This window comes from Zea mays, chromosome 6 (assembly GCF_902167145.1).
Source record: "Zea mays cultivar B73 chromosome 6, Zm-B73-REFERENCE-NAM-5.0, whole genome shotgun sequence".
In the NCBI taxonomy this organism is placed as follows: Eukaryota; Viridiplantae; Streptophyta; class Magnoliopsida; order Poales; family Poaceae; genus Zea; species Zea mays.
Window position 1 is genome coordinate 171,162,731 of NC_050101.1, and position 27,845 is coordinate 171,190,575.

The following is a 27,845-nucleotide window of genomic DNA, read 5'->3' on the forward strand; positions in this document are numbered from 1 at the left end:
ACTAATACAATAGCACTACAAAAAATCATTTCACGGGACCCTAAATCAAATAAAACAACCTTATTTCCGAGGGCTTAATAATTACCCTCGGAAATTAAAAGTTTAAGTTATATAGCCACTAATAAATAAATTAAAACAAGCTAATTTAATTGCATAATTAAATTAAGTCGTCGGACATAACAAAACTAAACATTGCTACTAGCAAACAATATATGCATATACAAAATTATAGTAAACATTATAAAATTCCTTACTTTGCCGGACGATTAGCGGACGTCGGCGGGGTCGGGGCGGGCGCCGGTGGCGTCGGGGACGGGGGCAGAGGCTCCGGCGGCCGCGGGCGGCGTCGGGGCGGCTCCGGTGTCGCTTGGGCGGCGGTGGAGTTGCCGGTCGACGTGGACAGAGGATCGGGTGCGAGCTGGGCGTCGGGACGGGGCTAGAGGTCCCCGGGAGAGGCTTGGGCGGTGCTGGTCGACGGCGGCGGCTCCTCGGCGATGGTGGCGGCGGCGTGGGCTAGGCGGCGGCGGGGGCTACGCATGCGAGCGGGAGAGACAGAGAGAAATGAAACCGACGCGGGCGCAGGGGTCGGTTAAAATCCATTAGTTCCGACGGCCACCTAGGAAACCGTCGGACATAAGCTTATGTCCGACGGCTTGTCGGACAGCCGTCGGACATAAGCTTATGTCCGACGGTCTCCTAGGCAGCCGTCGGACATAAGGGAGCCGTCGGACTTGTATCGTTTTACTGTAGTGGCTTACGAATCGCACCGAGTCGAGATGTCTCACGAGCCTTGAAATTATTTTTTCCGCTCTACCAAGATGCAACAAAGAACAGATACCATGATGCAAGATTTAAAGATTAAAAAAGCTACATATTTGGCACTATATAAAACCTTCTTACTTATCTGGCATCAGAACTTAGAATTTTTTTTTCTGTTACTCATTTCACAATCCCAGCAACAACGTGCAAAAACATCCTCTTTTCTCATGGGCATCAACATTAGTAAAAGCATCTTCAACAGTGTCTTAAATCAGTGTTCTATCTTGAAATATATGGCTTAACTCATAAAAAACAACTACAATAATACCCTATTTTTTATGTTTTTGTAAAAAAAATATAAGGCACACCTTACAGTGACCTAAATATACTACACCTAGGGATGTTCTTAAAACATCCGAATTGTATCATAAATCTAATATTTTAGCATAGATATACATAGAATTTAAAGCTAATTTTTGGCAATGTTATTAAAAATATTACGAAGTATTTAAATAAATTTTTATATAATTTTTTATGTATATTATTTTCTCTCTACAACAAAAAGGTGAAAAAACATCTGAATCTGTATTTGAATAGACATCCGAAGTTTATATCAATTATTTAAAAATATATAGAATGAATTTAATGTTTATTTTTTGTGAAGATTAATAGCCTCAATGCTAAAAACAAGAATATAAATTTACATAGCAAATTCTATATGTTATTTGTTCATAATCGAAGAAAGAAGACCAAAAATTTGACATCCGAATAAATATCCGGATCCATCCCTAACTACACCTTAGACTAGTGTCAAATATACTACATGATTCTCAACGTTTCTTTTATGTTGGAGCGTAATTTATTTGTGTCCTAAACACTTTAAATAATGTAGTATTTTGATTTTTGAGGTACTATTTAATTCGCCTTGTTGGAGATGTTTAATGAGCGTCAATTGCCAAAGTTGAGAATTCATTTTGCTGGCCACACTCAACCCTAGGGCTAGATATCGAGCCAACTCGGCTCGGCTTGTCCAATTTTAACCTAGCTCGTTAGTCGTTAAGCTAACGAGCTACGGAGTCAGTTCGGCTCAACTCGTTTACGAGCTCGAGCTGACTCGTTTAGCTCGCGACGAGCCAAAGCATAAAAAAACAATATATACATAACAATCAATTTCTAGTTAATTCTAAACTAATTTAATAATAGAAAATAATAATTATACTCAGTTTCACAGACTTCATCAATATAACACCAAATTAACATAACTTATTACTCATCGAGTCACAATTCACACACATGTTCATCAGTTTAACTCAAATTTATATTCACATAGACTAATTTAATACCAAGATACAGTTCATCAATTATTAGTTTAACTCATATAACATAGACAACACTCATACATATAACATATTTATCAATTGTTACGTGAAATGCATCTACTAGTTCATTTTGTTGAAATGTGATATCTTGTTTAGCTCGCGAGCTTGCTCGTTAACAAAATAAGGATGTCAGCTCGGCTCGTAAAACAATTTAAACGAGTCGATCTGAGCCGATCCAAACTGACCACGAATCGAGCGAGGGCAATGAACCATAAGCATTTTGTATGGCCCTACTCGACTCGTTCACTGGATGGCTGAGAAACCACGGCCGACGTGGCGGCGCGCGGGGACTTTCCGCTCCGCCATGCAAGCGCGCGCCAAGCCCCCGGGATAGAGACGGGACGGACGGGCCCGTCTGACCGACGAACCTGTTCTCCCCGCAGCGGACGAACCCTCCTCGCTCAGTCCTCGATCCCGGCCGGCCGGCAGAGATCTCGCCGCCGTCGCGCGCTCTACCTGCGCCCCGCTGGTAATAATTGCAAAAGCTGCGTCCGGTCAGGATTCAGGGAGGCGATGTGTGTGTGTGTGTGTCCTTGGATTGGATCATCGTGCTCGTGCATGCTTTGATCGCCGCCGGTTTGGTTGATTGCGCAGATGAGTTCCGAGAGCGACTCCTTGGCCTCACGGCGGTCCAAGAAACCCAAGTGTACGTACGCGCCTGCTGTCCTCCTCCTCCTCCGCATTGTTCTTTCACTTTTGCTGTCGCTGTCATACGCCTTCCAAATTGTCTGTTGTATTCACGCGCGCTGCCATGTTTCTGCGACTGAATGAACTCGATCTCTCTTTGATGCATGTGAGCTGCAGATTCCAAGTTTACCCAGCAGGAGCTTCCAGCATGCAAGCCAATGTTAACTCCTGGAATCGTACGATCCAAAAATTCTTTGCTCTACCCGTATATATATAAGCGCGCAGTTGCATCGCTCTCTCTCCTAACCTAGCTGCTATGCATCGCCTACTAGGTCATCGGTGCTTTCTCGCTCATCGGTGTCTTCTTCGTCCCGATCGGCCTCGCTTCGCTATCCGCGTCTCATAACGTACGTATTATGCGATCGAAACCTCAATTCCAAAACTATGCGAGACGCGTGTGGTTACGTTCTAACGTATATATATACAGATCGTTGAGGTGATAGATCGATATGACGCCGAGTGTGTGTCCGCCAACGACAAGGTCGGCTTCATCCAGGACACCAAGACCGACAAGGCGTGCACAAGAAAGATCACCGTGAGTATATACACCATGCATCGTCGTCGTCGTCGCGTCGCCCCCCTAGCTGGCTTCTTCCTCTTTTGTCTTGCTAACGATCGATCTCGGTCTCACTGTGTAGTGTAGCTTGCAAGAGCATTACATTTGGTAAGTAGCTAGTAATGATGGTTTGCGTACCATTGTTTCAGGTGCCAAAGCCGATGAAAGGGCCGATACACATATACTACCAGCTCGAGAATTTCTATCAGAACCATCGACGGTACGGTGTGAACCCTAGCTAGAACTTGATTCTTTGTGACCGCATGGATTGTGAATGCTAACGACGACCGACCCCGGCCCCAGGTACGTGAAGAGCCGTAACGACATGCAGCTGCGGAACAAGGGCGACGCGAGCACGATCGCCAACTGCGAGCCCGAGGCCACCAGCGAGGACGGCGGCAAGCCCATCGTGCCCTGCGGCCTCATCGCCTGGAGCCTGTTCAACGACACCTACTCCTTCTCGCTCAACAGCAAGGCCGTCCAGGTGAACAAGAAGAACATCGCCTGGGACAGCGACAAGATCAAGAAGTTCGGCAGCGATGTCTACCCCAGCAACTTCCAGAAAGGGGGGCTCATCGGTGGTGCTAAACTGGACGAGAAAATACCAGTGAGCTAGCTAGCTAGCTTCCTTGTGATGGAGATGGTTTCCATGGCTTTGCTTATATACTTCGGCGGCCTGTTGCATTGCATTGCAGCTGAGTGAGCAGGAGGACCTGATCGTGTGGATGCGGACCGCCGCGCTCCCGACGTTCAGGAAGCTGTACGGCAGGATCGAGGCGGACGCCATGGCGAGCGACGAGATCACGGTGGTGATCCAGAACAACTACAACACGTACAGCTTCGGGGGCACCAAGGCGCTGGTGCTGTCCACCACGTCGTGGATCGGCGGCAGGAACAACTTCATCGGCGTCGCCTACGTCGCCATCGGCGGCGTCTGCCTCTTCCTCGCCCTGGCCTTCGTCATCCTCTACGTCATCAAGCCAAGGTACGAGTACGACGGACGGACGATTCAGCTGCAGATCGTATGCATGCTTGCTTTTTCTTTTTCTTTTTTTTTCTTTTTCAGGGCGCTTGGAGACCCATCGTACTTGTCATGGAACAGAGAGAACCCAGACCATCCCAACTGAGGGAAGGCTAGCTGCTAGACCTGCTCTCGGTCTCGTACAGTGTGTGCAGAGTGAAGAAGACTATTTGCTGTGTTCATTGTTGATTTGTTTTGTCCATAAGTTAAACGGAATTAATCTGATGCGTGGAATCAAGCAAAATGTTGTGTTCTGTCAGATCTTTTGCCGCGTTGGCACTTACATTACGTACTCCGGCATGACGAAGCGTTTAGTGTGACACTAACACCTATATGAAAACTTCCAAAGCACGCGGTCACTCCATTCTTGCTCGCGGACAGGAACAGATCATGCATGCAAGACCTGGCAAGGGGCAGTTTCTGGTCCCGCGCAAAATCTTGCAGGCGATGATGCCGCCGGTGTTTGGCGTCTGCTTGTGGGCCGAAGCGCTTTCTACTGGGCCCAAGAAGCAATTCGGACGCGGGCCTCAAGGTCTGGCTGGGCTGCGGATGGGCGGGTCCGCAGCCTCTGCTATCTGTTCCGGCAATCTCTCTCTCTCAAAGGCATGACGACAACGTAGAGCTAGAAATCGGACAAGGACAGGCCGGCGAAGCAAGCCTGAATTCTTTCTTTTTCATCTCAATAAATAAAAAAAGGAAAAAATTGACCGACTTTTTGACACGAAAGAAAAGAAAGTAAAGCAAGACTGACTGACTGTCACTGTCACTGAGCCATACTAATTGCTTGCTTCACGTCTCTGCATGCCGTGATCGATCGATCCACCACTGTAGAAATCCGACGAACGTCCTAGATAGCTGAGGGCCAAAATCACCAGATCAGCCAGCAGTCGGCATGTCCCTCTCCCAGCCCAAGACAACTGCGCATTTCATTGGAATGGAAGCAAGCGCCGTGAACGAGGCAACGCTCTAGTAGTACTGTACTTGTTTCTCTTCACGCAACCAAGATTCCCAACATTTTAATAATCTTGGATCACGACTAGCATAAACATTATAAACCATACTGTTTGGACCTTTTTTTTTCCTTTTTTGCTGAGCCAGAGACACAAACAGCCACATACATGTTGACAATTCATGTGGTGCTGCTCAAAAGTGTACTAGCATGTAGTGGTAGAAAACCACACGGTCTTCTTCTTTTCTTCTTTTTTCACAAAACACAGACATTGATGTCTACCTACCTACAAGCATACCCGCCTGGCCGCCTCTATCGACACACTCACATATTTGACCTCCATAAACACCTCCAGAAGACTGGGTTTGTAGGTTTCAAGGCTAATGAAATCACTGCAGGTGAACTATAAGGCTCACACGAAGGGATATCTTCGAATTAATCACATAACTTATATATCTTCAAATTAAGCACATAACTTATATTCTCAACATAGGTAATTTGTCCTCGATAAGAGTAGTATAATAATGTTATTTTCGGCGGCTGTGTCAGAAATCGCCGGAAATATTGTTATTTTCGGCGGCAGTGTCAGGCCGCCGAAAATAAGCCGTTATTTTCGGCGGGCGCCCCTTAGCCGCCGAAAATGGTGTACAGTGTTGTTGTGTCATTTGTCAACTACATGTTTTCCGCATATAGGGCAATTCTCTCTATACCATCAGAAAATATTATCATTTCTTGTGTACCACTGATCCCATATGTCATACGCAAAAACAAATTTACATGTATGCCACTAAGTGGCACATAATGAATAAGTATAAAATCTGGTTGCATATAGAGAATTTTTCCGCATATAAATTAGTGGTCAGAGTTGAGGGAGAGAATTCAGGTGGGAAGTGGTTTTTCAGTTCAAATTATTTGTTTCGTTCGCTAAGAGCATCTCCAACAATGCCTCAAACTAGTGCCTCAAATTGAAATATGGGGCTCTATACAGGAAAAACTACTCCAACAGTGTCCTATTTCATAAATTTTTGTCAAAAAACTATAGGGCACTCTCTCAAGTGACTCAAATATACTACACCTTTGTGGACTGCCCTATAATCTAGATTTGAAGCTTTACTGTTGGAGCGAGGTGTTTTGTTTGTGCCTTAAATTCTATAAAATATACTTATTTTTAAATTATAGGGCATTTTTATAGATCACGTTGTTGGAGATGCTCTAAGAGGAATAGAAAAAGAAGTTGAAACTGGAATTCATGCTCTATCTGGTGTGGTGGGTCTTGAGTGCAAAATCATAGAACAAGATGGATGTATTCATCTTTCTTTCATTAAACAACGTATCTCAGGTCACGCAAACGGTGCAATCAGTCATGAAAACTTTAGCTTCCAAAACGACCCTTCCATGACGCTAGAGGGCGCTAGAAACAGGGTAGAGGAGGTGGCTGCTAGGGTTTCTCGACCGAGCAGCGGCGGAGAGGAGCTCGGGCAGCGTCACCGTGAGTAGACCTGATCAAACGTCAGGTTGGATTGGATCGTTTGACATGGCTCGTGTTTAGTGTCGGATCGTATCGAATTGGCCCGTGCTTTCCTATTTGGTGTGTTCAAACATGTTGATTTATATGGTTTTGCGCCAAACGGTTGATTTGCACTTCCCTTCGTTGAAAACACAACTCCTATCTTTTACTTGGAGGATCGATAAGTGGGAGTTTGCTCATCTGAACTCATATATTTCCCTTTCCGCTAGAACCATCACCCCGACAAAATAAAACAAAAATGTAAAACTCTTACCTTTGAACTATCAACGTCTTCTTAAACGTGACGAAAAGAAAAACAATGGAAGTTCTTAAAGGTGGCAGAAGTTCTTAATATAGAAATATGAATACGTGTAAGGTCAAATTTGCAGAAGTTCTTCATTTAGAAATATTAATACGTATAAGGTCAAATTTGCAAAAACAGATCGCCGTTAAACCTGGACCAGAAGAATTAGTGGCTGCCGAGGGCAGTGTGAAAACGGCACTGTCCCCGCAAAGAAAAGCAGACCCCTCGCCGCCGCGTACCTCCTCGTTGGAGCACGATCTTGCTGGACGTCGCCGCATTCCCAAATCCGTTAGGCAATGGCGCCCCCTCTCCTCTCGCCACCGCTGCTTGCCGACGCACTCGCGACGCCGCCGCGGTCTTTCCTCTGCTCCCGCCCAACGCGGCAACTGCCAACCGTCGGGCTCGCCGGAGCCGTACGTGGCGACCGGGGGAGATGGAGTGTGCGGAGAAGGGATCCCAGGGTATTTGCCACCTCCACGGAAGCGGATCGTGAAAGGTCGGAGGAGGATGTCGCCGACGATTACTATTCCGTTCTGGGTGTGGTAAGTGGTTTGCCATTTAGCAATTACTTTACCTTAATTAATTTGATCGTAGGCGTAAGAGTCAGTTATCTGAACTAAACCACCGTTGCTCTTGGTAGTAACATCTTCGTATTTTTGTTAGCATCCTATAAGGTCTGGGGAAGAATCAAAACGCAGCCTTTATTTCCAGTTTTACACAAAAAGATGCTTTGCTCTTTCTTTTATCTAGGTTCAGATAATACTCCTAATCTTATTTATCTTTGACATAATAAGTTTTCTGCTAACACGGAACACCTGATCCTCCTACCATTAGATGCCAGATGCAACCCCTGAGGAAATTAAGAAGGCATACTACAGTTGCATGAAGGAGTGCCACCCTGACCTTAGCGGGGACCACCCTGACGTGACAAACTTCTGCATGTTCATCAACGAAGTTTACTCGGTAAGAGCCTGCAATCATGTTTTAAATTTATGCACGCTGCGTGCAAAACGTTTTCTTATTGGTTATTGCTTTTGAAATTTGTCGTTGCACTGAGCTAACATGGGGTGTGCAAGGGCAGGTGTTGAGTGATCCAGCACAGCGTGCTGTGTATGATGAGATCCATGGGTACACAGCAACAGCAATCAACCCTTTCTTTGATGACAGTGCACCGAAGGATCATGTGTTCGTTGATGAGTTTACCTGCATTGGTATATTGATTCTCTCTTGTGAATAGAAATTTTTTTAAGGGTCATAAGGAGCATGATTCGTGTATCTACTCTGTTGCGTCTGCAATATTGCAGGATGTAAAAACTGTGCCAATATTTGCCCTGGAGTCTTTCAAATTGAGGAAGACTTTGGGAGGTCAAGAGTCTATTCCCAGTCAGGTAGCACAGAGCTAATTCAAGATGCCATTGATAGTTGGTGAGAATTTTTTTTATCTTAACTCTATTCAGCTGTTAGGTCTTGCAGTTGCCCAATTATGAAATGCCCTGCAAATTGTTCAGATTTCAGAAGAAATTAGTTGATACGTTGCTGATTTTCTTCTAGTTCTGCAGATGCTAATATTTTTTGTGCTAAACTTTTGTCTGTTATCATTATCAGCCCAGTTGATTGTATTCACTGGACTTCCGCTGCACAGCTGTCACTCCTCGAGAACGAGATGCGTAGAGTAGAGAGGGTGAATGTAAGCAAACTTTCTGTCAGATGGAACTTTGGAATTGTGTGATCAATGTAGCTTTTTTTTTTGTCACAGTTCACTCTCAATCATATCCTTCGGTCAGTATACATTTCAAGATAAGAGCAGTGTACTGCATGCAGTAATAATGAATGTAGTTGAAGAATTATCTGGTGATATTGTCCGATATTCTACCATCAGTACAGTAATCAGAATTTGAAAACTGAGCAGGTTGGTTTGATGCTTGCTGGTATGGGAGCTTCCATCAATGTTTTCCGGATGGTAATTATCTTTTTACGAATACAAAGTTTAGCTTTTTTTCCTGTGGTGGTGAGATAGCACTGTCTGCCCGTGTCGCTGTTCAGTGTATAAACCTGTTGATATGTTTTTCAATGTGTGTCAGGCAAGTGCTCGTTGGGAAAAGAGGCAAGCAAAAGTCTTGGTACTACTACTATGTGAACACGATCATTTGCAAGATAAAAATACAAATAGAATGCCTTCTTTTCGGTCTTATAATCTGTGTGGTTCTGCAGGAGAAAGCCAGAACACGGATGGTGAAACAGGAGACGTCAGACACGAGGAGCTCTTGGAGCGAGGTCTGGGCATCATCCCCACCACGAGACGACCAAAGCAACGGCGGTAATGGTACTACTAGAAGGAGCATTTTTTTTTTGTTACTGAGCTGCAACATCTAAAAAAGACGCAATCGTCTATCAGGTCTTATCTTGTTGAAAAAAAAAACTGGTTGTTTCTAACATTGTGTGGCGACAGATGGGGAAGCATCGGAGAGGGCCAAGAGAGCAGCAGCTGCTGCCAGGCGGTGGCGAGAGTTCTCCAGGCGAGGTGCGGACAGGCCTCCAACGCACAAGCTTCCCGAGGCAGTGGGCAACAAGGATTAGTAGTAGTAGTAAATTTGATCATATTGGCTAAATGTACAGTGCCATTGTCTGTAGAGGCTTGCAGTGCCTTCCCAGCTTTGCACGCACTCATGTGCTCCATTTGTAAAATCTAGGTGAGTAGGTATATAGTGATGTTGATAACCTGAACCTGTACGTAGAAGACAACAAGCACCCAGTGCTGCAGAACAAAGGTCAAACATGTACAATACAATAGAACGAATACAAGTGTATACATACATTCGCTGTACCATCGCGGTACGTAGAACCCCTGTAACCGCAGTGTAGGTGTAGCTTCTCGCTTTTGTGTGGCTGTGCTTGTGCAGATGAATTCCGGGGCAAATTTCCTTTGGCAGCAGTGGCACATTCTCGCGCATCTGCCAAAGGAGAAGTTGCCCAGAAATGCAGGTGCACATCCTGGGTCTCGCGCGCTCGGAGCCAATGAATGTTCTGCGTGTCGTGTGTTGGTGTGTATGTAGGCGCAGGCTACTGATGACTGTGTGTGCACTGTGCAGGGTATTTGTACTCGCTCCTGGAACTGAAGAGTGGTATGTAAGGCGCTTCTGTGCTGCTGCAGATCAAAGGCACGATGAGGAATCAAATGAGGATATACCTCAGGACAATGCCTGGTCCAGCCGTCGTCTAGACGACGCTGTCGCTGCCCACCTACGAGGAGAAAGAACAAAAGGCATGCAATGCAGGCTGGAATGGCGCGCTACGTGTTGGGAGGCAAGCAAGCTTTCTTTACTCTTACTCCGAGCTGAGCCGGAGGATCGGAGATAGGGCAGGCTTTTGCAGATTATTCCCGGTCCTGGCTCCGGATCGAGACCACTGCAAGATCGACGAGAGGATCGAATCGTGGAAAGGCGAGCGAGCCCTAAAGAGTCGGATCGGAGTGGGCGGATATCCACGAGCATGTTCGTCTCGTCGTCGCCGCTGCTTGCATTGTGTGGATCGGTGGGCGGTGGCTCCTGCCTGCTTCGGACCGGCGGATCGGGATCGGCCCTCTCCTCCTGGCAGCGCGGCCGCGGCGCATGCAAGCACCACGCGGGCGGCCACTAATGGCTGTGCGATCGGTGATGCATGGGGCTCGTCGTGTGCTGAAAACCAGGCCTGACATGTGGTTCGAACTTTATTACCACTGTGCCTACGGTCGCATCATGCATGTATGTATTGCTATTCGTTTTAGAATAAGACCTTATACCGGCCGTGTCTAAACGTATATATTTGTTATGAACAATGTGTCCATGCGTGTCAGCTGTGACGAACGATTGTAAAAAAAAGTGATTAAATTTTAGTTGAGTATTTTTTTTATTAAATTCTAGTTGAGTCTGGAGACTAACCATTACGCATTCAGTGCTGTTGGAATATGACTCTAATTCCTTTTATATATTTGAAATATGTCTTGTAATATGCTTTCATATACGCCTATAAATATAGACTCTTCTTGTAACTTGTACTTTGCGGTTGATAGTGGATCTGTTTTCTCATGATTGTTTGCTCTTCCATATTGGAGGGGATTTTTCCACGTAAATCTTTGTGTCTATTTTATTTCCTAACAAGTGTGATGATTGTACAATATGTCTCTTGCCTTATGAGTTATATATGATATGCAAATAATAATACAATTGATGATTATTGATAAAATCAAGCAGGTTCGTATTCATGAGAGCGATTAGGAATGGCAACGGGTCGGATTCGAATCAAATATTGCAAATATCCGCCCGCAAACATATCCATGGTCGCAGTTAATATCCGTCTGCGACTATACCCACAAATAAAAATTCATATATATGCCCATGTCCATCAGATTTTTGATATCCATCGGATATGACAAAGAACCATTTTCAACAATTCAATAATATAATTAATCAAAATTTTCCCAATTCAACATATGCACAGCTAAAAACTTAATAACAAATTAAACAAATATACATGTCCTTCAACAAGCAACATTCTCAACATTACAAAAAATAAATGTCTTGAATTGCAATAATAAATTCAGAATAGAAAGTTGCACATGTCTGCATGATTGGCTAGTTATCAACAAGTACATGTTTGCATGTCAACAAATAAATTCTCAAATGACAACAAATATATGTATGCATGTCTCCTCTACTTTTGGCCTTTAGCCTTCAGCCTTCTAAAGTTCTGATGATCTAATCCTAGTGTAGTGTTGAGCACTTGAGCTAGCTCTAGGAGAGCTAGAGAGGGGAGCACGGAGCAGGCACACTGCCACAGGTTATCTGTCAACAACAAACCGGTTGGGTTGTCTACCTGTCTAGGAAAAAATTGAAGTATTGGTTAATTTCGGATATCCAATGGATAACTCACGGGTGAGGTTTAATATCCAAATCCATGCCCACTTTACCTCGGGTCGGATACGGGTCTAACCCGCGGGTCAAAAAACATATCCATATCCGGATCCGCCAGGTCGGATATCCGACGGATATCCGGATCAACGGATTAAATTGCCATCCCTAGGAGCGGTGAAGGACAAACATGAGGCTCCGACCGAGGGTCCCAATACGAATAATGGGTAGGTGACACTTTGGAACGTCGACAGGGAAATGTATATGTGGAGTAGATCTTTTGAAAGACTTTATAGTGAAAAATCCAATCCTCCACCTTAGAAGTGTAGTTTGAGGCTTGCTACCTCTAGCAAAAGGGAATAATGGCTCGCGGGTAGAGATTTACGGTCTCTACATAGTGTCGTTAAATTGATATATTTGATATGCTCACGATTACGAGTGTAAATGAAAGAATCTAATTTATTTTTTTAATGTTTGATACACTTTATTTATGTTTATATGATCATGGCGTTATTTGGTTTATTTTGACATTTGTAGAGCATTGATGCAATCAATGCTAGAAGTTGATCAATTAAAATGCTACATGCTATCAACCAGTGTTGTATCCATTGAGACTCATCAGCCCCATATATGTTTACAGTACGTAGGACTCGAACTTGGAACCTGTTGATTGCAAGCAGTATGCACTTACTACTACACCAAACATGATGTTTAGGTATGGCTATAGCCGTAGCAGGCCAAAGCGGGTGCTCCGCCACTATATGTTTATAGTTGTTAAGCACATTTGTACTTACACTTGTTTATTCCTATTGTTTGGAAAATCCTAGATGGAAACATATGGTAATGGCTATGCTGAGATTTTGGAAGACTTTTAGGTTTATGGTCAACCAGTTGGTGTTCCCCGCGTGTAATGGCTATTTCGCTATATGTTGTAAAAGACTATGTTCATGTGATGGATATTTAATCATTATATGATAAAACACTTACTTGGTTATTATTTATTGATTTGTCACTCTATGGGTAAATTTTGTTCTATTCACACATATTGTTTGTATCCAATTTTACATTAAAATTGGGTACGATAACTAAGAAATGGGAGGGAGACCAACATGGAAGCTAGACAAAATGTCCCCCATCAACTATCCTGAAACCACCCCATTGCTAGGGGAAGGAAATAAAGGAAGAAGTACTCTCTCCCTTGCATTGGAGGTGAGAAAGAAGAAGGCAAGAAAGCTTCAATCCGAGCTCTACACCGACCTAGGTCACCTATATGATATCTTGCTTATGGATTGGAGGTACCATCCTATCTACATTCCCCATTTAATAACTAGAAACCCGATGAAATGACAGTTAGCATTGGATGTTTCTCATGAACCCACTCAAGTTTGCAGCATATAGTCTAACCCCTTAGACAAAGTGTCCAACTTGACTATCTATATACTTTGGCTAATTAGACAACCAATTTTGGGCCTGTTTGGTTCAGCTTTTTTCTGACCAGTTTTTTCGAGAATCTAGCTGTGGGAAGAATCTGACTGTGTAGAGAATTTGAGTATCATTAGGATTACGTGCGGAGGAAGATAAAGTTGTCTATGGGGCTCAGGATCTATAAAGTGATGGATTACTACTATTGCGACGACTCAACCGATTATATATTTATGTTTATTTTGAATGGTTTTTACCCAAACAAATTTTATAGAAGCTGGCTGAAAAGCTAAATGTTTGGCAGTCTGCAACAGCTTTTGGTGGCCAGAAGCTGCGAAAAGTGGAAACAAACAGGGCCTTTATATGTTAGTTAGCACCCTATAGCCTAAGATCTAACCCCTACAAGGAACCATTGGACGAGCAGGTGTCTATACGACCCCTACAAGTAATGTTATAGACCTCTACAAGGATACCTTCAGTAATTTTAAAATATCACGTTCTCGGATACGAGTGAGTTCCTCATGGCTAGCCTCACAATAGACTTACGATGAAAGGACGATCGAGAGCTCCACCCTCATGTGTATATTCATGACACTGTTTGAAATGCCTAGTTGTTGGTAGTTGGTTTTGTAAATCTTTCCATTATGCACAAAATGTTTTTTGGAAACCTAACTTTACTTTTCTAATACTCCCTCCATCCCATTGATTAAGATTTGCATGTATTTGTAAAAGACAACCTTTTAAATCTTTAAGTAATAATTTAGACAAAAAATATTTTTAGTGTATGCATGCTATATATTTCGATTTATATACAAAACTAATTTAAGATGATGATATTTTTTGTATTTATTGATGATATATTTTAAAAGATATTAATGATCAAAGTTTTGTTTTAAAGATCATGCCAAAGTTTAGATTCTACCGATGGGACAGAGGGAGTACCATATAATGCATATTATCTGAGTAATATCACGTAAGTCCTATAGTGCAACTTTGGAGTGGGTGCAGTAAATGGCACCATGTATGTATGGCTACCTGTAATCTCTTGACCCTTGTTGATCATTGAGAATAGAGTTTGCAAGTGAGAGGCATAACTCAAAGCAGTGGCAGTTACGTGATGAGAATTTACAGGGCTAAGAAAACTGTATGGCAAAAATCAAGCAAGACCTTAAAAACAGTGTCACATACATATAATCCATGTTTTATATCAATAAACAATACAAGTTCAAAGAAAAAAACGATATGATTATCAAAATAAGGAAAAATACCACTAGGTTTTAGCTAACCAAATTGAAGCAGTGTGTATCTTGCAGAATGTCGATCTCTTCGAAGGACGAGAGCGTCGGAGAAGGGGGGCAGGGTTAGGTGGCATCTCCGGCTGAGAGTCAGGGCTCGCTGGTTCGCGAAGCTCACTGGTCGTCGGGGTTGATTCGCATCGTCGCGACGAGTGAGATCGGACTTACCAGGCGGGCTAGCATCTCTGACCGCGAAGGGACGAGGTCAAATCACCGTCACGCGTCGAGAAGGTGGGGCAACAGTTGGTGGCATTGGGAACTAGGTACCAAGGCGGACGACTCAAGTGGCGTCAGAAAGAATGGGGCCGGATAGATCATAGATGCGAGGTTTTTACCAAGAAGGATAACAGTCAGGAGGACTAGCTAGACTGATCCGGCGACGAGATCTACAATGAAATTGTTTTAGTCCACTCGAAACTTTAAAAATTTTCTATACTTAACATTAGATATAACTAAGAGGTTATAGAAAATTGAGGGGGGGGGGGTCTACAATGAAATTGTTACTTTGCCCTCCTTTGGATGCGCCCATGACTCAAAGCATCATGCATGTGCAGAATCAGGTACATATGCAAACTAACAAATGCAAAACACACGAGATCTCATGGGCACCCAAGACTGCATTGCTGGGCAAATCTCCTTTGGCAGTGTCTCTGCACGCAACGCTAGCTAGGTCATCGACGACCAGGCAAGTTACTGCCAGAGGAGACCCAACCCGGTAATGCATGGGCCCCGCGGCCGCATCCGCAGCTTGCCCTATCTAATAGTACTTGCCTGCTCGATCGATCGATCTACTCTGCTGAGATTTTTCGTGTCCGAGGTTCCACGTATATTTATAGCCAGAGGCGGCGGCGTCACGCGGTCGCGTCCAGCTAGCGCCGCCCGGCCCCCAATGGGTGGATCGAATCGGCATTGTTCTGGCACAAAATTATTTTACTGTATTATTTACAAGGTATATTTTATCTCCAAATATGCATCAGGTCCGATTTTTTTTTTTGCACTTGCTCTCGTCCAATGATTTCGGTGCCGTTCACGTTATATTTTATGATTTGTTGGTCGACTCTGGGGTTTGGGCTTGATGGATCTGCTAGCTGCTTCTGGAATCTGGACATGCCTGTCCGGGGCGGCATATGCTGCCTGCATGCAGAATAACAGGAAGGAAGCGTGGAGAAACTTGTGCCTGTAGCTTCGTCTCGCAGTGGTACGGTACGGTCGTCAGGCCATAAATATAAGCTAGCTTTTTATGTTTGTAATTCATTCACGCATGCATGGATGCATGCAAGATCTCTGTCCGACTGACGGGATGTGTACTATTTGTTTGTTTGCCGAATGATAGTTGCTTTGTCGGGTGCTGCATTCGGCAAAGTCATACTCTCGGTAACAACTATGTTTATTGAGAGCAAGACTCTCAGCACAGGAAGACACTCGCTAAAGACCGTTTTGCTGAGTGTCAAACACTCGGCGAACAACGACGCTCGGTAAAGGGTCGTCAGCAACCGTCTATAGCTAACGATCGTTATCTTTGCCGAGTGTCGGGCTTTGGCACTCAACAAAAAAATTACTTTGCCAAGTGTCTCAAGCCTGACACTCGACAAACCATGCTTTGCCGAGTGTCATACTTTGCCGAGTGTCAAGGTCATAACACTCAACAAAGAAGGCACACCTATGGGCCGGTAAAATCTCTTTGCCGAGCGTTGTGGTTTTGGCACTCGGCAAAAAAATAACATTTGCCGAGTGCCTCCTAATGTTCTCTACAAAGGAACTGACAAAGGGACCCGCTGGTGATCTCTTTACCGAGTGCTAATTCGATGGGCACTCGGCAAATGCCCTGGTAAAGGGGCTTACGTGGGGCTTCTTTGCCGAGTGTCAGTACAGTGGACACTCGGTAAAGAGTGAGACTTTGCCTCCGTGACACTCGGCACAGACTCAATCGCCATTATTTAGCGCCGTGACAGCGACTTTTCTTTGTCGAGTGCCCGAAAAAAGTACTCGGCAAAGAAGTCATTGCCGATATACATTTCGCCGAGTTTTATTTACCGAGTGTTTTTCAGGTTTTGTCGAGTGTTTTAGACACTCAGCAAAGCAGCTCAGTATTTGTCAAGTGCTGTGTAGCTATACAAGAACAAATCAAAGTTTTGTTCAGACAACAATTTGAGCATCTTCACTCCCAGAGCTCATATAGAGATGATTTTAATGCGAGAGCCAATCAAATTTTTAAATATTTAAAGGACGACGAAGATCATATATGATCTCATAAGAGACAACGACGACACTTAACCATCGGGGAACTTCATTTTCACCACTGCTCAATGCTGACCAAAGTGCTGCTCGCTCAGCTCAACACAATATTCCTCCATGGTCAGCTAGCCGAAGTTAAGCAGCAGCCTAGCTAGCCACTTCTCGTGCCAGCTGGTACGGTGGTGTTCCGCTCTCAGAAAGCTAGCTCTCCAACTGCAGGGCGAATAGAGAAGATCCAACAGAATGTACCATCGGAGCAGCTAGCAACATCCAAATCCACGCGAAGAAAAGCATATATACTAATACATCGACGGTTATTTTGTTCCATGTGGAGAGAGCCAGCCAGCTAGCCTACTAGGTGATTTCAACATCAGCATCTCCATTAAAAAGCTGGCTATATACATCCGAGAATAAAATCTGTTCGTATGCTATCTGTCTGTCTGTCTACTGGTAGTTTCTCTGCAAACTAACCCAACATATATAGTTTTGCTGGCGTCCTAAACCTAAGAGGCTAGGTAGCCACTGCACACCAGAAAAAAAAAAACTAAGTTCGTGTACTGAAATATCAGGAAAAGGCAGGTTGGCTTTCTACAAGAACAGGAGCACATTCCATATGAAATCCGATAGCTAGCTAGAGGAGCCACACACACCTGCATGCAGAAAGCAGAAAGGTTTCGGCGGAATAGTCCCCGGGCTCGGAGCATATGCCGTCCCATGGCGCGCTATATAAACCAGGTCAAGGCGTAGACACATTCATCAGATCAGAGCTCGGAAAAAAAAATACAGGGCCGGGCCGGGGGAGAGGTAGCTGGCATGGCATGGCATGTGCTTGCTGAGCATGAATTACAGGGTACGTCTCCTTTGGCACAGCAGAATGCACACATCATCAGTCGAGAGAGTAAGCTCGCTGCGTGCTCGCCGGCCTGGGAGCGGAAGTCGCAGGCCAAATGGCGGCGGTGCAGATGCATGAACAGCAGCTGCCGTATATATGCGTGCCAAAGGAGAATTGCCCTGCGATTCTAGGCTCAGCGATTTCGGCGTGGCGGTTCGTCCAGCTCCAGTGCGTAGACCCCAGTTGATTAAGAGCCAAAGCCAATGTCAGATACATGGTATATTTACAGTTTGAGGTGGGTTTGCGATGCGAGTGCGACTATATGTTCAGGTAATTGTCTTTTATAATTAAGCTAGCTATACTATACCCAGCATTTTTTTACCTGTCATTAGCTGTATATGCTTTAGTACATATGAATGTTCAATATTTATATTTTCGTCTTATTATAAAATTGGTGGAAGCAGTGGTAGAGTTGGAAGCACATTGTTCGATTTAAAGTATTGATTGATAGTTGAAGTATTGATGAGTTTATGATTGAAATTTGGATTAAAGTATTGATTGGTAGTTGACTCGATTGAAGATTTCAAAAATATTGAACATTTGAATTGTTGATTCAATATATATATGGGTTGTGAATTTTCCGAACGTTAGGATTGCAGCTGTGAGGAGATATTTGATAACACAATGCGGTCGACGACCTCCATCATCACCACCACCTCATCCTTCTGCTCCACCTCAAGACAATAGCCATGGGTTTTAAGCTATATAAAACTGTAAGTGATCCAACGCTTAGAAAATAAAATTTTGAGTTTCCTCCTCAAATTCGAGATCCAAGTTCGAAGGCCTTACATTCGAAAAGGACCAACTCAACCTATTCTGAACTTTTATTTGAGGCAATGTAAAAATAACACAAAGAAAAGTGTCTTTTCTAAATTTTCGTATAAAAATTATAATTGACTAGAATACAACGAGTCCAAACATGTAGCATTTTACTTCTATTGCTTTCTCCTCAAAGATCCAAGGAGGACAAAAATATTTGAATATGACGTGTTCAATAAAACGAGATTTAATGATTGGAAACATACATACAAAACATTACATGAGCATGTTGATGGAGTGAATAGAGCTCATAATAAGTGTGTTATGCATTGTGATGATTTTCAAAATCAAAGAAAAAGTATCTCCGGTAAGCTTAATCATGCAACTAAAGAAGTAGAGGAATTGTATCGAATTCGCTTAACTTTGTCTCTAGAATGTTCAAGTTTTTAATTGCACAAGTCATGGTTTTTCGTGGACAATACAAGTTCTCTATATTTTTTTAATATGGGTATTTTTTTAGAGATGACAGAATGAAATTATGAGAGGTCCTTTTAGACACGGTAATTGAATTAAGAGATGACTTCTAATATTTAAAAAAGATATTGAAAGATGTTGTGCACAAGAAATCATAGACGTGATCATTAGAAAGATCGAAGATAGAAAACTTTCCATTCTTATTGATGAGTCATGTGACATATCTGTGAAAAAACAAATTGAGATAATGCTAAGGTTTGTTCATGCACTAGACTTACCGATTGTAATCATTTTATAATTACAATGTTGTCTTACATAATCTTATTCTCAATTTAGGTATGGTGGTGTTGAAGGGAAGGTCGTGGAACAATTTTTCAATTTACACCATGTCATAGATACTACATTTGAAACATTCGGTGTAGCATTATTTGACATCTTAGATAAGTACAATTTTATCCATCTATATGGTACAAGGGTAAGGATATGATGGAGCTTCAAATATGAGGTGAATTTAATGTGTTGCTGATTTTTTTTGATAAAACCCCAAATGTTTTAATGTCCATTGCTTTATCCATCGATTGCAGTTATTGTATTTCTAGTTGTTGCTTGGGTATTCATTATTTCTTTGAGTAACTCTCTTTGATTGTGACCATAACAAGTGTGTCATACAAGAGAAGTGACCAATGTTCTTAAGGCGGTGAGAAAGTAAACATGACCATCGCCTTAAGGCCTAGGCGACGCCTAGGCGAGCAAGGCGCCTAGAATTATCCGAGTGCCTGGACGCCTAGGCGACGCCTTAAAAACACTGGAAGTTACACATTGATTGAAAGTCGTCAGAACAATATTTGAGTAAAGCTTGATGCCTTGAAGCTTGAATCGGGTAGAGAAAACATCAACATTCTAATCTTGCTACACCTAGGGATGTGAGATGGAGTTCACATCACATAACTCTTGTCCGATAGAAGCTAATGTGGGACTTAGGTATTGAGGTGCTTGAAATGGTTGATAAGGATATGTGTGATCCTTCTCTAGCTAAGGGGTTGCTTGAGAAAATGGAGCCTTTTGAGTTTGTTTTCATTATGAAGCTTATGTAAAAATTGTTTGCTATCACAAATGAGCTTTTGCATATTTTGCAAAGACAAGATATAAATATAGTTCATGCTATAGAACTAACCTAAGATGTAAAAGATCAACTAGCCACATTGGGGGATATTGGGTGGGATCATGTGTTTGATGAGGCTAAGCAATATTTTGAGCAAAAAATTGGTGTCAAATATGGTGAATGACATACCTGAAAGGATCACGATGCCCAAGAGGGAGGTGAATTGGGCTTTTCTAAAAATCAACACTAATTAAAACATAAACAAGAGACCAACTTCACCCCAACAACTAGCACTAAGAGAATAATATTAGAAATACAATAATGCTAAGACAATACTTCAAATACTTGCTAAACAAATACACAATGTAAAATGCTTAAATTAAGTGTGGAATGTAAAGCAAGGTTTAGAAGACTCCTCCAATTTTTCCCGAGGTATCGAAGAGTCGGCACTCTCCACTAGTCCTCGTTGGAGTACCCGCGCAAGGGTATCGCTCCCCCTTGGTCCTTGCAAGAACCAAGTGCTCACTACGAGATGATCCTTTGCCACTCCGGCGTGGTGGATCCCTCATGACCGCTTATAAACTTGAGTCGGGTCACCAACAAGATCTCCAAGGTGATCATCGAGCTCCCAACGCCACCAAGCCGTCTAGGTGATGCCGATCACCAAGAGTAACAAGCCGTAGACTTTCGCTTGACCAAGAGAAGCCTAATGCAAGTGGTGTGTGCTCTAGGTGGCTCTCGCAATGAGGTCCAAATGCGGGATTAAGATTCTAATCACCTCACTAGGCTTTTTGGTGCTTGCAATGCTCTACCAATGTGTAGGAGTAAATGTGGGCAGCAAGACAATGAATATGGTGAATGGAAGGGGTATAAATAGCCCTCACCCACCAACTAGCCGTTACTAGCAATCTGTTGCGCATGGGTGCACCAGACAGTCCGGTGCGCCAATGGTGCGCCAACGGTCGACTTCAACGGCTAGTTCTGACAGCTAGCCGTTGGTGAAAGGGAAATGTGCCCTTGGGCCATTTCTAAGTATTTTGGTGGTTTAAGTGCCCAACACAAGTGCTTAAGTGTAAAAAGGTGGACAAAGTACAAATCAAGGATAAAGGTATGTTTCTCAGACTTAGTACATTGTTTTATGGACTAATGTACTGTGTCTAAGTGCTGGAAACAGGTAAAATCCAATTGGAAATGTCTTGGCTCGAGCAGCCAAGAATCTGCTGAGTCTGGGAGCACCGGACAGTGTCTGGTGCGCCAGGCTGGCTCGAGCGAACTGGTCGCTCTCGGGAATTCACCGGCGACGTACGGTTAAAATTCACCGGACTGTCCGGTGTGCACCGGACTGTCCGGTGAGCCAACGGTCGGCCGGGCCAACGGTCGGCCGCGCAATCTGCGCGGGACACGTGGCCGAGCCAACGGCTAGAAGATGGCACCGGACTGTCCGGTGTGCACCGGACATGTCCGGTGCGCCAACGGCTCCAAGTCTGCCAACGGTCGGCTTCGCTATTTAAGGAAGGAAATCGGGCACCGGACAGTGTCCGGTGTGCACCGGACTGTCCGGTGCCCCCGATGACAGAAGGCAAGAATGGCTTTCCAGATTTGTGCTCAACGGCTCCTAGCTGCATTGGGGCTATAAAAGAGACCCCTAGGCGCATGTAGGAGGAAACCAAGCATCCTTTGAGCATCATTGATCACTCACACTTCATTCTTGCGCACTTGTTTGACATTCTAGTGATTTGAGCTCCGTTCTAGTGTGCTAGTCTCTTGAGCTCAAGTCTGGGTTTTGCGTGTGCGTATTCGCTGTGATCTTTGTGTCGTGTGTGAGTTGCTAATCCCTCCCTTGCTCTGTGATTCTTCGTGAACATCTTGTGTAAGGGCGTGTCACACCCGGATTTTAGGAGTCCAAAACTCGGGCGCGAACATAAACACCAGGTGTGCTGGGACCAAGTCTCACACATATGATGCATAGTGGCACAGGATCGAATGTCACATCTTTACTATATAACAGGAGTTCTGTACAAAAATAATTAAATAATTACATCATATGAGGAAACGACCCAGCAACCCAAAGTTGACTGGGAGACGACGGCCTAGACCTCTCACGAACTCGCCACAGCATCCTCCACGCGCCTCATCCTGTGGTACCTGTTCTTGACCTGTGGGGGGGTGTGAGACAGCAAGAGTGAGCTCACATACGTTCATCGCTCAACAAGTTGTGGGGAATAATGTGCATGAACTCGCCAAAGGTGGGAGCTCATGTGAAGTGTAAGGCTTACCAAAGAGGATGGTTAGAGCTGAGCATTGCTTTTAAAGTTGGTCAAAATTTTATTAGCAATTACTAAGTATAAGTAAATACCAGCCCAATTAAGTAGTAGAACAGAAGTAACAACCTCACCTGCGATGCAATGCATATGACAAATTGAGTTTAAGTTCCATAATTTAATCATGTGAGGGTCCGAGCTGCTCATGACCGTGAGCACGGCTAGTATACCAGTTTTACACTCTGCAGAGGTGGCGCATCTTTACCCACAAGTCATGTTACCCATCTGCCAAGGGATCGCGACTTCCCATACACCTCTACCGAGGAGGCGAGGCAGGGTAACACTACGAGGCCTTTACAAAGTTCCACTAGCTTCAGAAAACCCGCTACAGTTTATAGGAAGCTCCAATGCAGGAATTCCCTTGCAGGACCGCCATCGCAGCAAAATCCTCCCGAGGGTCTCCCTACACTGACCACTCCCCTACTGCCCTTGCCCCTTTCGGGTAAGGTAGTCCTCCACTAGCTTTCCTAATTAATCAGCCAAGGGCGTCCCATTATACCCTTGTGGTAGCACTGTTTTCCCGGGTGGTCGCTCCATGTTCCAATTAACATAATGATCTTATCATGAACGATAAATAACAACGGATAACAAAAGTATAATCATGAGTAATGTATCTTCATACCCAAAACCACATAAAGCACTAGCAAATACTACCCAAAAAGTTCAGTGGTAACAAGGTATAAAGATAATCAAACTAGGGTAACCTATTGGGTCCCATCAAAATTAACCTATGCAGATCATTATGATTAATCAGAACATGGCTGGGTAAAAAGAAGTGATCAAGGGCACAACTTGCCTGGGACTTGAGATTCCAAGTACCAACTTGCTCTTCAGATGACACGTGTCCTCACCGCTAAACGCAACAATAGAGACATACATGGTATAGGCAAAATTAACATCACACCAAACATAAGAACTAAATACATATTAATAATCTACATATTAAAATAAGATCATAGGAACAAGAATCATTAATTTTGGAGTTGTAGATTTTAAGTTATGAATTTCCTAAGGTTTAATGTGATTGAAATAGGATTAAATGGCAAATTAATTTTCTTACTGCTTTCCTGTCAAAACAGAGACACTAAATGATAGAGAACAATATTATAAAATTTTATAAACTGGAATGAAGTGATTTGGAATAGAAATGGATTTTCTAGGCATTTTACCAATTTCTAGATTCATTTTTTGTATTAAAAACGAAATTCTGCAATTATTTCTCTGTTTTTAAACATCCCAGGACTCGACCTCATTTTCTAGAAAACTCAGGGGTCACGGTGAAAAAGAGTCTAAGACTCAGGGAATAACTGGTTGGACTGCGGGTTCTAAATTCTAAAAGCATGGGGTTTCGTTTGTAAAGTGTACCCGCGAAGGGGTACGGTTAAGTCCTGGCCGCCCGATCAAGTACGAGCGGCGCTGATTAGATCAGCGAGGTTATGAATCAGGGCGCGCTTTCAACCATCCGATCCCAAATGGGTGGTTCGGATCAATCAGCAGAGGTGGCGAAGCGGTACGCAGGACCGACCGTTCGATCCGAGATTAGCGTTCTAGATTTAATGATATCCGGATCCAACGCTGATCGCCGATCCACCGACCGACGGCCACGATCCGATCATGCGAAGGGGGTATTCCCTGTTTTAATCCTATCCGCCCGCGCCCGATCCGACGGTCGCGGAAGCTTCGTCTTCTACCCAGCCCGAGCTACACAACCAGCCTCAGCGCACGGCGGCGGGGTCACCGGAGCCCCCGAATCCGGCCAACCCGAGCGCCAGACTCAAATTCGCTCGGCTCCCGCGAGATTGACGACGCCCTGAACTCAATTCCCCATCAAATTTTGGTTGACCCCGAGTGTAGGACCCGGTACACGGTGTACCGCGGCGGCGCCATGGTCGGCCAGTGCTCCCGGGGATTCGACTATACCATACCACAAGTCGCTAGGGAATAACATGGAGGGAGGGAAGACGAACACGATGGGGACTCACTTGTGACTGGCCGAGGTGCGGTGATGCCCGACCGCGGAAGCGCGCGAGTACGGCGGAGGTGGTATCTGATGTTGCCGCGAAATCCACGGCGTCGAGGACACCCGAAGTCGTTTGCAGAGCCGCCGGTACCCCTAGCGTGGCGCGGTGAAGATCCCTGGCTCAATCCGGGCGCCCGGCGGTGAAGACTCACGGTGCGGCCCCAAATCTCCCTCTCCTAACCGTGTTCGCGGTAGAGCGGTGCCGATCTTCGGATCGCATGGACTGGGAAAACGGCGGCCGCGTTTTATATACGGGCGTCCGAGATAATCGCGCGGCGAACGAGTCCGTCGCACAGAGCAGGCCCGGTCCCAGCGGCGAGTTTCTCGCACAGGTAGGCGAGCGACGCGCGATCGGTTGGGGGTGGGAGAGGACTGACGAATGGAACCCACGTTGTCAGCGAGAGAAAAAGGGAGAAGGTGCATGCCGCAGAGACCGACGCGTGGGTCCCAACCGACAGTGCCCCAAGGCGCGTGTAGTACTGGACCGCACGGATCAAAAGAAGAGCTGGGCCGAATGGGTGGCTGCCGGCCCATTTCGGTATAGTTATGTTTTTCTTTTTATTTTCCTTTTTCATTTCTTCCCCTTTTTAATTTCTAGAATTCAAATTGGAATTCAAATTTACTGTGAATTTATATTTATTTTAAATGTAGCAGTTGAGCCCAAATAAGGAGATCAAACTATTTTCTTTATATTATTTTCTTTATCTTTGTTTTGATAGGAACATTTTTTCCAATGTCTGATCTTTATTATGATTTATTTTAACCATCGTTATTTTATTATGATCATTTACCTTTAAAAAGGGTGAGTTTAATTATTTATCAAGGGTACTTTGCTCAGATTTCTTCTACCAATCCCAAATTCAGAATTTGGGTGTTACAGGGCGAGAGGCTCCAAGTTGTGGAGATTCCTCGCAAACGAGATATTGAAAGGCAAAGCAAAACACCGTGGTATTCAAGTTGGTCTTTGGACCGCTTGAGAGGGGTTGATTGCAACCCTCGTCCGTTGGGACGCCACAACGTGGAGTAGGCAAGTGTTGGTCTTGGCCGAACCACGGGATAAACCACTGTGTCATCTCTGTGTTTGATCTCTTGTGGTATTGTGTTTTGTTGAGACTCCTCTCTAGCCACTTGGCGATTATTGTGCTAACACTTAACAAGTTTTTGTGGCTATAAGTTTAAGTTTCACAGGATCACCTATTCACCCCCCCTCTAGGTGCTCTCAATTGGTATCAGAGCTGTTCTCTTCACAAAGGGACTAACCGCCCGAAGAGATGGATCCTAAAGGGAAGGGAATCGTGATCAACGATAAGGAGAAGGAGTCCTTCGTCAACGAGCCAAGGGATGACAAGTCCAACGACTCGGGCTCGGGCCACAGACGCAAAGATGGGAAGAAGAAGAAGACAAGACGCATCAAGGAGATGAGTCTACTTCCTCCCAAAAGGACGACGACCACAACGAATACGAGAGAAAGAAACCGGTCAATTCGAACTTTTCTTTTGATTACTCTCGTATTCCTCAAAGTACTAATGCTCATTTATTATCTATTCCACTTGGTAAACCTCCTCATTTTGATGGAGAGGACTACGGATTTTGGAGTCACAAAATGCGTAGTCACTTGTTCTCTCTCTATCCTAGCATATGGGAGATTGTAGAAAGTGGAATGCACTTTGATAGTACGGATAGTCCCATGTTTATTAATGAACAGATTCATAAAAATGCACAAGCTACTACTGTGTTGCTAGCCTCTTTGTGCAGGGACGAGTACCATAAGGTGAGCGGCTTGGACAATGCCAAGCAGATCTGGGACACCCTCAAGATCTCTCATGAGGGGAATGATGTCACCTTGCTCACCAAAATAGAGTTGGTGGAGGGCGAGCTTGGACGGTTCGCGATGATAAGGGGCGAGGAGCCGACACAAACATACAATCGGCTCAAGATCCTCATCAACAAAATAAGGAGCTACGGGAGCACGCGATGGACGGACCACGACGTCGTCCGCCTAATGCTAAGGTCATTTACCATTCTTGATCCTCATTTGGTAAACAATATACGTGAAAATCCCAGGTACACCAAGATGTCGCCCGAAGAAGTTCTTGGGAAATTCGTTAGTGGGCGAATGATGATCAAGGAGGCGAGGTACGTGGACGACGCCTTGAATGGTCCGATCAACGAGCCGCAACCCCTTGCTCTCAAGGCAACACGAAGCAAGGAGGCGCTACCTAGCAAGGTGGCACAGATTGAGGCGGCCGGACTTAATGATGAAGAGATGGCTCTCATCATCAAAAGATTCAAGACGGTGCTTAAAGGTCGCAAGGGACAGCCAAGCAAGACCAAAGCCAAGGGGAAGCGCTCATGCTTCAAATGCGGTAAGCTTGGTCATTTTATTGCTAACTGTCCCGACAATGATAGTGATCAGGATCAAGGGAACAAGAGGGAGAAAAAGAAGAACTATAAGAAGGCAAAGGGCGAGGCTCATCTTGGCAAGGAGTGGGATTCAGACTGCTCTTCGTCCGACTCCGACAATGAAGGACTCGCTGCCACCGCCTTCAACAAGTCATCCCTCTTCCCCAACGAGCGACACACTTGCCTCATGGCAAGGGAGAAGAAAGTAAGCACTCATAATACTAGTACTTATGCTTCTTCAAGTGAGGATGAGTCTAGTGATGATGATGAGATAGATTACTCATGCTTATTCAAGGGATTAGATAGAACCAAGGTAGACAAAATTAATGAATTGATTGATGCCTTGAATGATAGGAATATACTTTTAGAAAAGCAAGAGGATTTGTTGTATGAAGAACATGATAAATTTGTAGAAGCTCAGAAATCTCTTGCTCTAGAAATTAAGAGAAATGAAATGCTCTCTAGTGAACTATCTTCTTGTCATGAAACTATTGCTAAGTTAAAGAGTTTTAATGATGATTTAAATGCTAGACTAGAAGTAGCTAGTAAATCTAATTCTTGTGTAGAAATTGTTGAAACTTGTAATAGGTGTAAAGATTTTGACATTGATGCTTGTAGTGAACACCTAGTTTCAATTTCCAAACTTAATGATGAATTGGCTAGTCTTAATGCTCAACTTAAGACTAGCAAGAGTAATTTTGATAAGCTAAAATTTGCAAGGGATGCCTACACAATTGGTAGACACCCCTCAATTAAGGATGGACTTGGCTACAAGAAGGAAGCCAAGAACTTGACAAGCCATAAGGCTCCCATCTCCGCCAAGGAGAAAGGGAAGGCCCCTATGGCTAGTAGTGTGCAAAAGAACCATGCCTTT

General features: G+C 44.2%; 2 protein-coding genes, 2 long non-coding RNA genes and 2 other non-coding genes across 7 annotated transcripts; 4 read left to right on the top strand and 2 right to left on the bottom strand.

Moving 5' to 3' along the window:
* The first annotated feature begins 2,394 nt into the window (after positions 1–2,394).
* On the top strand, positions 2,395–4,656 carry LOC100384483 (ALA-interacting subunit 1). Its single transcript, NM_001177013.1, has 9 exons — positions 2,395–2,607; positions 2,733–2,784; positions 2,943–3,001; positions 3,098–3,172; positions 3,253–3,360; positions 3,531–3,601; positions 3,685–3,988; positions 4,077–4,366; positions 4,448–4,656. Exons 2-9 carry the CDS (start codon positions 2,733–2,735, stop codon positions 4,506–4,508), a joined length of 1,020 nt encoding a protein of 339 aa, NP_001170484.1. The 5' UTR covers positions 2,395–2,607; the 3' UTR covers positions 4,509–4,656.
* A 2,680-nt stretch (positions 4,657–7,336) lies between these two features.
* Positions 7,337–10,004, top strand: LOC100280972 (uncharacterized). Of its 2 annotated transcripts, none has more exons than XM_008649561.4 (9): positions 7,337–7,704; positions 7,997–8,125; positions 8,244–8,373; positions 8,467–8,587; positions 8,768–8,849; positions 9,072–9,122; positions 9,244–9,282; positions 9,374–9,485; positions 9,612–10,004. In XM_008649561.4, exons 1-9 carry the CDS (start codon positions 7,459–7,461, stop codon positions 9,737–9,739), a joined length of 1,038 nt encoding a protein of 345 aa, XP_008647783.1. In that variant the 5' UTR covers positions 7,337–7,458; the 3' UTR covers positions 9,740–10,004. The 2 variants fall into 2 exon arrangements, with proteins under 2 accessions (XP_008647783.1, NP_001147364.2); NM_001153892.2 differs by having other exon boundaries at positions 9,374–9,479; positions 9,612–9,997.
* LOC115032949 (MIR399fHG) lies at positions 9,391–10,227 on the bottom strand. The gene has a single exon (NR_163717.1). It is a non-coding gene; the product is annotated as an MIR399fHG (long non-coding RNA).
* MIR399f (microRNA MIR399f) lies at positions 10,052–10,156 on the bottom strand. The gene has a single exon (NR_121066.1). It is a non-coding gene; the product is annotated as a microRNA MIR399f (primary transcript).
* A 7,528-nt stretch (positions 10,228–17,755) lies between the features above and the next one.
* Positions 17,756–19,666, top strand: LOC115032946 (MIR399cHG). Its single transcript, NR_163714.1, has 3 exons — positions 17,756–18,162; positions 18,492–18,605; positions 19,462–19,666. It is a non-coding gene; the product is annotated as an MIR399cHG (long non-coding RNA).
* On the top strand, positions 17,827–18,033 carry MIR399c (microRNA MIR399c). Its single transcript, NR_121062.1, has one exon. It is a non-coding gene; the product is annotated as a microRNA MIR399c (primary transcript).
* Positions 19,667–27,845: the final 8,179 nt, after the last annotated feature.